This window comes from Letharia columbiana (assembly GCF_014066305.1).
Source record: "Letharia columbiana isolate WasteWater2 chromosome Unknown Sc0000010_s0, whole genome shotgun sequence".
Classification (NCBI taxonomy): Eukaryota; Fungi; Ascomycota; class Lecanoromycetes; order Lecanorales; family Parmeliaceae; genus Letharia; species Letharia columbiana.
In genome coordinates, this window is record NW_023501047.1 from 764384 (window position 1) to 775986 (window position 11603).

The following is an 11603-nucleotide window of genomic DNA, read 5'->3' on the forward strand; positions in this document are numbered from 1 at the left end:
TGAATTTCAATTTATAATTATACTTAAACTAGACTCGATAATAGATATAAGACGTATATTAGTCGCGGATACTATTCTTAATATTCGTATTATAATTAACTTAATAATAGTCTTTATCGATTTAAAATCTTTATACTTAATATATTATAAGTTATTTAATTTTCGAAGATATTCTTTTATAATCTTTAAGATAATAAAATCTTTTACGATTTATTATAACGTTTTTAGACTTTTTCTTAATTTCTTTAAAAGATAATTCTTTAATATAAGAGTTTTCTTAATATTAAGAATAATATCTAATCGAATAAAGTCTAAATAGAAGTTAATAAAGAATTAAGTTCTTTATTATAAAGTATTTATCTCACGCTATATATTACTACGTCGATTTAAATTCTTATAAATATCGATTAACTTATTTATAATCTTACTAATAAACTAATATAGATTAATAAAATTTCGAAGTCTTCTATATATAATATACTATATAGTCTTATCGCCGAGTTATAAGACTATATAAATTATTTTAAAGCTTTTAATAAGATAATAATCGCTATTAACTCTAAATGTCTCTTCTATTTTAAAGAATTAGTTATTTTAAATAAAGTTATTATTATTAATAAATATAGATAAATTAAAAATCTTGATTTAATTTTTTCTCTAAATATCTAGATATAGATTCTTCTTCGATTAAGAATAGTTATAAGTTCTTTATAGACTATAAATTAAGATTATTAACTTTCTATTATAAAAAAGTTATATTCTTCTAAAAATTCTAAGCTAGTTAGTTTATCTTCTCGATTAATTTATAAATTTAAGATAAATTATTTATAATCTAATTATTTTCTATTATAACGATATAATATCAAATAATAATCTTTCGAAAATCGTCTTATTTCTAATAAATCTTATTTAATATAAGTATAAATTCGTTAAGATTATTAGTAATTTAATATTATAATTATAAATTATTAATAATATTTTAAAACGTATTTATCGAGTTTATCTTATTAGAAATATTATCTAATAGAATTAATATCTATTAAAATTTAATTTATTTTAATAAGATCTTAATTTAATTTATTCTTTTAATATTAGACTTTATTATAAAAAGAAAGAAAAAAAGATTTAAAATAAAATAGAGAGGAGTTTAAATACTTCGAAAGAATAAGTATTAAGAATATTAGATATATTAGAGAATAATAAAATCTCTTTAAAATATATCGAAATTATTTAATATTAAGAATAAATTTTTTTATTATAAAGCTTAAAATAAGATTATTTCTTTATAAGAATTTAATATACTTATTTCTTAATTATTTAAAATATTAAGAAAATTATAAATATTTTAAATAATATTTTTTCGAGTATATTTAGTTCGTCTAGAGAATTTCTTATCTTATAAAAAAGTTATATATAAAAAAGCTTTAAAAAATAATATTTTTAATTAGTTATAATTTAATCGTTTCTTATCTAATTAGAATTCTATTTAAATTCTAGATATTAAAATATATAAAACGAGTAAAGATCTATAAATTAAATTTATAATTTTTTTTTTAATTAGGGCTATCGAGTAAGTAGGTAAGCGATCTTTAATAAGCGAACTTTGATGAGCGATATTTGAATTCCTTGCACTTTAATAATTATAAGACTAAATTTCGAAATTCTTAAAAATTCGAAAAGCACAAATAGCGTTTTAAAATTTTTAAAAAAAAATCTCAAAATTTTAATAGAAAATAAAAAAGTAATTCTATATATTAATAATATATATCTATTTTTTTAATAAGAAAGACGTAGAAGGGCGAGATTTCAATAATTATAAATGCTAATTTATTTATTTATAATAAGTTAGTCGATTTAATTAAAAAGCGTAGAGAACTTAAATTAATAATTAGCTATATATATAAACTTAAGATTTTTAAGCTTAATATTATCTTATTCTTTTATATATATTAATAAATATTTTATTTAATTTTAATTAGATTTATTAGAATATAGAGTTAAAAACTTATTAGATTTTAATTATTTTCTAATAAGTATATACTTCTTAATTATAATAAATTATAATTCTTATCTATAAAATAATTTTATATATTTTATTATTTTTTACTAGAATAGTATCTAGATATTAGATATAAATATAAATATCGAAATATAATTTAAATTAATTACTTTAAATAAAGTGTTTTATTTTATTTATATTTATAAATTCTAATTCTATATAACGATCTTTATACTTATAAAAAATTAGCTCTTTCTTATAAATTTTAATTAATAAGAATATTATTATAATTATAGAAAGCTTTAAGTATAGAATAATAGAATAAATAAATTAACTTATAGAGTATCTATTTATTAATATAAGACTTTAATTAAATTAGATTATAGTCTTATATAAAGCGAGTTATAATAATAAATATTAAAGTAAAATAATAAAAAATCTATAAAATTAAGATTTTAAGAACTAATAAAATCTATTTTATATATTTTTTATAAAGAGTAAATTTAAAATTAAAGTAGATATAGAAATTAAATAATATATAAATAAGTAATAACTTCTATTTTATATATATAAAGAGAGGCTTATAGTTATACTTTTATAATTATATAATAATATTTAATTTAATTAATAGATTACTCTATAATAATCTTCTATAATAAAATCTATATTTCTAAATATATTATTATTTATTAGTTTTTTTTTTAAAATTATAATTAAAATTACGAGAATTAAAGAAGATATAAAAATATATTTATTTTATAAGAGAGATAGAGATTAGATAAATTTTAATATTAAAGTTTATCGTAAATATTTAATCTCAAAATACTTTAGATAACTTCTTTTATAATATATTTTATTTTAATATATAATTTATCTAAATTTATCTCTTCTTTAATTATTATAGCTATAAAAATATTTTATTAACTATTTTTATAATAATAAATTAATTAATTATCTAGCGTAAATTATAGATATTAAGCTCTTTAAATAATTATATTAAATCGTTTTAATAATTTAAGTTTAGATTTAGAATATATAATATTATATTTAAAAGATTTCTTATTTAAAATAGTAAGTTTAAAGATAAGCTAGTAAAAATAATATTTTAATATAATAGATATTAATATAAATAATCTCTTAAAGAGTCGAATATAGAAGAGATTAATAATATATCTCTATATAGTAATTCTATTAAAGTAATATATTATTTAATACTTCTATAATTTTTTAAATTAATGATTTTCTTAGATTAAGAAATTTAATATCTAGATTATATTATAGACTTTTAAATATTTATATATAAAGCCTTTTATAGCTATTATATAATCTATATTAAGAGCTTTAAAGATTTTATATATAAAATCTTTTATAGCTACTATATAATCTATATTAAAGACTTCTAAATTTTTATATATAAAGTCTTCTATAATTATTACGTAATTTATATCTTAAGCTTCTAAGACTTTATATATTAAGTCTATTACGATTATTATTAAACCTTTTATTATTAAATCTATTAATATAATTTTAAAGATTTTAATAAAAAATATATAATACGCTATAAGTATAGAGAATAATAAGACTCTTAATAAAGAGAAGAGAAGTTAAAATAATTCGATAATAATATTAATATTTAAAAGTAATTTATAAAGTTAAATAAATAAATATAATACTATTATAAGCTAATTTAGTACTATAAAAAAAGAATTAAAGATTTTATATATTTATTAAAGTTTAAAGTAGAGATCTTCTTCTAATTAAATCTATTAATTAGATATTATTTTCTTATCTTTCTATTAAATACTTATATAAATAAATTTATTTAAATTATCTTTTTTAATATAAGAAGTAATTATTAAATATATTAAAAGACTAAGTATTATATTTAATATTCGTATAAAATATAAAAAAATAAAGTTTTTAAATAAGCGCTATAGTAGATATAGCGATAAATTAAAAATATTATAAATCTAAAGCGTTAAGCGCTACGCTTAAAATTATTACTATTTATAAATATTAAAATAAAAATTTATAAAAAGTATAATTTCAAATAATTAAAGAGTATATTTAAATTTAAAATTAAAATAATAAATTTCGAGATAATTATTAAAGATATATTAAGATTAGTATAAATACGATATTAGTATAAATAAGATAGAATAAGAATAATAAGACTATTAAACTATATAAGTGAAAAGAAGATATAATATAATAGAAGATATCTTCGTTAAGGCTCGCTAGCTATAGAATTAAGAGATATATTAAAAATACGCTCGTAATAAGATAGACTAAGATTTCTTAAATATAAATTCTCTATTATATCTATTTATAAGTCTATTAAAGTCTATTATAAATATAATAACTAATTATTTTATTATCTAAATATCTTTCTATAACTTTTTATATATTCTTATTTAACGAAGTTATATTTTAAGAATTCGATTAATTTATTAATAGTAAAATATATATATAAATATCTTTTAAATCTATATAACGCTCTTTATTAAAAGAGTAAATTCGAATATTAATTACTCGATTTTTATTTTAAGTATATAATATTTTATAATATATAGTATAAGAAATATCTAAAGATTAATATTAATTAAAACTCGAATATAATTATAAAAGAATTTAATATTAATATAAATAAGAATTAGATATTAGATATCGATAATAATAAGAAAATAATCTCTAATAATAGAGAAGATAGTAATAGCGATTAATAATAATATATCGAAGACTTTAATAATATAACTTACGAGGGCTATTATCTATATATAGCTCTATTATCTATAGCTTTATTATCTATTACTTCGCTATCTATTACTTTATCTATAACTTTAATTAATATATATTTATTTTCTAACGTAATATTATATTAGTATATATAAAAGAATAAGATAGAGCTAAGCTTAAAAATCTTAAATTTATATATATAGTTAATTATAAATTTAAAGTTACTACGCTCTTTAATTAAATCGACTAAGTTATTACGAGTAAATAAATTAGCGTTCGTAATTATTAAAATCTCTTATTCTACTTTTAACCCTTTAATAACTTTACTATTTTCTATTAAATTTTTTAGATTTTTTTTAAATTATAGCCCGCAACTTGCGCTTTTTAATGCTTTAAGAATTTTGAAATTCGATCTTATAATTATTAAAAGATAAGGTACTTAAATATCGCTTATTAAAGATCGCTTATCGATAGCTCTAATTAAAAAAATGATTATGAATTTAATTTATAGGCCTTTACTCGTATAATTATACTAACTTAAGATTTTATAGAATATAATAAGATATTATATATAGAAAGTAATATAGCTTTAATCTATATAGAGTATAATTATATATATTAAAGACTTCGATAAACTATATTATCTATAGTTATTATATTAAACTTTTTATAGTTATAAATAACTTTAAGAAGTACTTTATTAACTTTAATATTAAATTTAATAATTAATTATTAAATAACTAATAGATTATAATTAAGAAATTATAAAACTTTATACTTATTTTTTAATCGTTAATTAATCGCTAATTAATCGTCGGCTAACGATTATATATCTTAAATAGTTATTAAATCGTTATATAATCGTTAATTAATCGATTTAGATTTACGCGAGAGATTTAAATAGTAAAGATCGCTTATCTATTTACTCGATAGCTCTAATTAAAAAAAATTAAAAATTTAATTTATAGACCTTTACTCGTTATATTCTAAAAAGATAAAAGTTATTTATTATTAGTATATATAATAGAATAAGATAGAATTAAGTTTAAAAATCTTAAATTTATATATATAATTAGTATATATAAAAGAATAAGATAGAGCTAAGCTTGAAAATCTTAAATTTATATATATAATTAATTATTAATTTAAGTTCTCTACGCTTTTTAGCTAGATCGACTAACTTATTATAAATAAATAAATTAGCGTTTATAATTATTAAAATCTCGCCCTTCTACGCCTTTCTTATTAAAAAAATAGATATATATTATTAATATATAGAATTACTTTTTTGTTTTCTATTAAAATTTTGAGATTTTTTTTTTAAATTTTAAAGCGCTGTTTGTGCTTTCCGAATTTTTAAGAATTTTGAAATTTAATCTTATAATTATTAAAGCGCAAGGAATTCAAATATCGCTCATTAAAGATCGCTTATCTACTTACTCGATAGTTCTAATTAAAAAAATAATTATAAATTTAATTTATAGGCCTTTACTCGTTAATTATAAATTTATTAAATCTAGACTTTATAATTAAATTAACTAAATTATCGTAGATAAATAAATTAATATTCGTAATTATTAAAAAATAATAGATATATATTATTAATATATAGAATAACTTTTTTATTTTTTATTAAATTTTTAAGATTTTTTTTTAAATTATAAAACGAAATTCGAGCTTTTAAATAAAAAAAGAATTTTTAAATTTAATCTTATAATTATTAAAGTATAAGAAATTTAAATATCGCTTATTAAAGTTCGCTCGATAGTTAAATAGCTCTAATTAAAAAATAATAGATATATATTATTAATATATAAAATAACTTTTTTATTATCTATTAAATTTTTAAGATTTTTTTTTTAATTTTAGAATAAAATGTAAGCTTTCAGATAAAAAAAGAATTTCTAAATTTAGTCTTATAATTATTAAAGCGTAAGAAATTTAAATATCGCTTATTAAAGATCGCTTATTAAATTTACTCGATAGCTCTAATTTAAAAAAAAAATTATGAATTTAATTTATAGGCCTTTAATCGTTAATAACTAATAGAATATTTATATATCTCTTTCTTATAGAAAACTTCTTAAAGCTATTAAGTTTTTTTTTAAATAATAATTTAGATAATATAGCGGCGATAATATAGTCTATAAATATAATAAAGAAAGAATCTCTTTATATATCTATATTATATTACTAGTTAAATAACTTTAATTTTAATTTAATTAGAAAGATAAAATAGCTACTACGATACCTATATAACGAAATATCTCTTATATATATTTAACAGTGATTACGGCGAAAATTTGGTGGGGTGGCTGCCAAACGGGCGCTCCCGCAAATGGTTTTGCAAAAAGGAGTATGCCCGTCGGCGGTACGCCGGCATAATTCTCGCACCTTATCGATAAGTTTAGACTGTTGACCTGTGAATGCTGTAATTCAATTCAAAGTAACAACCGTAGTAGTTACTGCTAATGTCCCCGTGGTTCCTCAACAGCCCAATAAGTTCCAATGCGCCTTCCCCTCATATTGACATTCCGGACTGGTCTTTCGCTGTCATGAGCAGACCGTCAGTGCCGCAAGCCCCGACCAATCTCCCATCCTCTTCGGCCTCTTGATCCTAGCCAGAATTCTCTACCACGACTCCTAAAACCTATTCATTATCATTCTGTGACTTCTCAAACTACTGATTTTTCACTACAGCTTTTGGAAGGGGGGTACACTCCAGTGAACATGGTGGTAACCGACCAGCACGAGTACCTGTGCGAGGAAGAAAAGCGCCTGAGGGAAGACCGGGAGCGTTCAAAATACTGGAAGAAGTTTGGGCCTTACGTGGCTGAGAGGCAATGGGCTACAGGTGCGCGCGAGATGCTGTTATAGCATACCCAGCCCGCTGATGTCTTGACTCTTTAGTGAGGGAAGACTACTCGTAAGTAGAACGACCATTAATATGTGTTTCATACTGATCTATCCACCAGTGAGAATGGAGATGCATGGAGCCGTAAGCCGCTCTGAAGCCGCCTCAGGGAAAGCTGCCCTGGCTGACTTCCTTTACGATGGCAGACTTTCCCCATGAACACGCCAGATCCAGAACATTCCGCTGGGGAGAGGATGGCATTGCTGGCGTGTCCGATTCTCACGGGCTTCTGAATGTTGCTTTCAGCTTTTGGAACCAGCAAGACGGATACCTAAAGGAGAGGTTGTTTGGGCTTTCGAATCCGGAAGGCAATCATGGTGAAAGTATCAAAGAATGTCACTTCCACCTCGACAATACACCTACAGTATGGAAATTGACCCCTTTTTGAATAAACATGTTGGACTGACCATCCCGGTTTCAGCATTCATATATGAAGTACCTCTATAAGTACCCACAACGTGAATTTCCGTACGAGAAGCTGGTCTCCGAAAACGCAAAACGCGGTAAAACAGAGAGGGAGTACCAGCTGATAGATACGGGAGTTTTCGAAGATGACCGATATTTCGACTGCTTTATCGAGATGGCAAAGGAGGATGACGAGGAGCTTCTTTTCCGCGTGACTGCGTACAATCGCGGACCAGATCCAGCAAAGCTCCACGTCATTCCCCATGTCTGGTTTCGAAACACATGGGCCTGGGATCCTGAAAGGAACCCCAAGAAACCCTCAATCAAGCAAATAGCTCCACTGACAGCGCAAACGAAGCATGAGAAGCTCGGACACCAATTCTGTCAGCTCTCGCCCTCGCCGGGAATAGGTAAAAGCGGACGGGATGTACAGCCACGAATGCTTTTCACAGAAAACGAGACCAACCTCCACACTCTCTATGGCTCAAAGAACCCTCAAGCTTTCGTCAAAGACGCCTTTCATCGACACATAGTAAATAGTGAACGAGGAGCGGTAAACCCGCGTTGTCGTGGGTCCAAGCTAGGTTGTTGGTACGCATTCGACGAAGATGACGGTGTACCTTCCGGCGAATGTGCAGTAGTCCGGTTTCGAATCTCAAAAAAATACGAGGGCTACCTAGACGAGGAAATTTTTGATGACGTTATCGAAAAACGCCGGACTGAAGCCGATGAATTCTACTGGAGAATCAGTCCATTGCCCATGACCGATGATCTACGCAACATCCAGCGCCAGGCGTTGTCAGGCATGTTGTGGTGCAAGCAATATTATCATTTCGTCTGGGATCAGTGGGCCAACGGGGACAAGGGACAGATAGCGCCGCCACCTGGCAGAAAAGGAGTTAGAAATAGCAAATGGCGTCACCTTTTTATCGACGACATCCTGTCCATGCCAGACTCGTGGGAATACCCCTTCTTTGCCGCATGGGATACGGCTTTCCATTGCATACCACTAGCAATGATTGACCCGGATTTTGCCAAGAAGCAATTAGATCTTTTAACGAGAGAATGGTATATGCATCCGAATGGACAGCTTCCCGCCTACGAATGGAATTTTGGAGGTAAGTAACCCATCTTGTTTCTTTGCTTATTTTGGAGTCTTCCCCTGCTCCCATGTCTTTGTTCTCCGTGTTGTCCCTTTTCTCTCGGCGTCTTCCTGTGCGGAATCATATTAAAATAATCGCAAAAAGTTTGCTCATTCTGAATGCAGATGTCAATCCTCCAGTCCATGCATGGTCGGTGTTTCGCGTATTCAAGATCGAACGCAAATTGTACGGCCGATCAGATTTGGACTTTCTTGGTAAGGCTTTCGGGATTTATGTCTTTGCCTTCATGGAGGAATGCTGACGTCAAAATTCATAGAGAGGGTTTTCCAGAAGCTTCTGCTCAATTTTACTTGGTGGGTAAATCGAAAGGACCACAGCGACAAGGGTGTCTTCGAGGGCGGCTTTCTCGGCCTCGATAATATCGGATTGTTCAATCGCTCGGAACCCCTACCCACGGGCGGCGTCCTTGAGCAAGCGGACAGTACCGGATGGATGGCTTTCTACTGTCTGTCAATGCTGAACATTGCTCTCGAGCTGGCAAAGCATCGCCGGATATACGAAGATATTGCGTCCAAATTCTTCGAGCACTTCATCCTGATCAGCGATGCCATGACCTACCGATCGTCTTCAGGAGGGGAGGAAGCGTCCCTGTGGAATGAGACAGATGGTTTCTATTATGACGCCATCTCTTGGGGCGGTCCTTGGACCAAACAGCTTCCTGTTCGATCACTCGTGGGCCTTATACCTCTGTTTGCCGTCTTGACGCTAGAGCCAGAAATAATCAATAAGCTCCCTTCCTTCAAGAGGCGTTTGGTATGGTTCATCGAGAACCATAATGATATTGCGGAGCGTAATATCGCCTCCCTTAGAAGAAGAGGAAAAGACGACAGACTCCTGTTATCACTGGTCAACAAGGAGCGTCTGGTCCAGATTCTGAAGCGAATGCTGGACGAGACGGAGTTCCTTGCAGATCATGGCATTCGGTCGCTCTCAAAATACCATAAGGAAAATCCATATTCGATGGATGTCAACGGACAGCATTTCCAAGTTAGCTACGTGCCAGGTGACTCCGACAGCGGCCTGTTCGGTGGAAATAGGCAAGCCGCACGTTGTTCTGGTACCCGAATTCGGCTGACGGAATTAGCAACTGGAGAGGCCCCATTTGGTTGGCTGTCAATTTTCTACTTGTAGAATCACTGCTTCGGTTTTACATGTTCTATGGCAAATCTTTAGTGGTGGAGTGCCCGACAGGTACGTATCTTCTCCTCTTCAGGAACATGAGTTCGAGTTGAAGCACCTTGGAGGCTTTGACTCTAAAGCAATGTCTTAAGACTGGAATCCCTCTTGATCTACAATACTGAATCCACAATTCGTCTCAGGATCGGGAGTGTTCATGCATCTAGGTCAAATTGCAGAGGAGATCCAGCATCGACTGCAGCATCTTTTCACGCGTGGAGATGATGGCCGGCGGGCAATCAATGATGGCAATGACATGCTTGATTTTGATCCGCAGTGGAGGGACTATCTCAGTTTCTACGAATTCTTTGATGCGGATACCGGCAGAGGATTAGGTGCAAGCCATCAATGCGGCTGGACCGGACTGATTGCGAAGATGATTCATGATACTGGGTATGCTCCCGTCTTCTTCCAGTTCGCGTGGGTGTCAAACAACTCCTTATCTTCTAACAATGAAATGACCATCTTGCTGAGTGATCTACTCTAGAATCAACTGTCGCCTACCTCAGACTCCTAGGACTCCTACAGCAGCAGCCGCCCACTACGCTGGCTCCTATTTCGACGAGATCTGGGGTAAATCAAGCAAGCCACGCATCAGGCGTTCTTCCACCTCGCGATCCATCGGCAACAGTTTGAACGGTTCCGTCAACGGCGATATTCATGATAGATCAGCCGTTGGTTCTGTAGGTGATACCGGTGACCGCGAGAGACGAAGAAGCGAGGCCAACCAGCACGTCGCAAATTATGTTAATGAGCAGCTGGAGCGTGTTCGAAGCAACCAATCTGTGGGAGCATACGAGGATGAGTTTGAGGCTCAGCTGGACGGCAAATAGACATTTACAGTACTCGACGGTTCTCCTAAACCCTGTTATACCTACACCATAGACCTAGACAAAGAACAGCCTTTCTATTCGTTCTAATCCAGAATCTGAACTTAGTAGCAAAGTACATCAAAAAGTTCGCGAGTCTTTTTTCTTTACTATTATACGTGATCTTAAATATTTATTATTAAATATTTTTAAATATTAGCTAACGCTAGTATATAGTATCGAAGAGCTATTAATTTAATCTAGCTATATTTCTTTAATTAGTAAAAAGTTAAAATAGTAAATAGAGAATATATTCTAGCTTATCTTAATATCTTTTCTATATCTCTAGATATGACGTGGGATCTTGGAAGCTGAGCCGTGTTCCTGACGATGGTGGCCTT

At 28.2% G+C, this 11603-nt stretch overlaps 1 protein-coding gene across 1 annotated transcript; it reads left to right on the forward strand.

Annotated features, from left to right (window-relative positions):
* Positions 1-7465: 7465 nt before the first annotated feature.
* Positions 7466-11226, forward strand: HO173_004100 (uncharacterized protein; the record flags this gene model as incomplete). Its single annotated transcript, XM_037306024.1, has 10 exons — positions 7466-7589; positions 7646-7661; positions 7711-7733; positions 7796-8013; positions 8071-9172; positions 9322-9411; positions 9474-10254; positions 10302-10408; positions 10537-10786; positions 10881-11226. 10 exons carry the CDS (start codon positions 7466-7468, stop codon positions 11224-11226), a joined length of 3057 nt encoding a protein of 1018 aa, XP_037167217.1.
* Between the last annotated feature and the right edge of the window lie 377 nt (positions 11227-11603).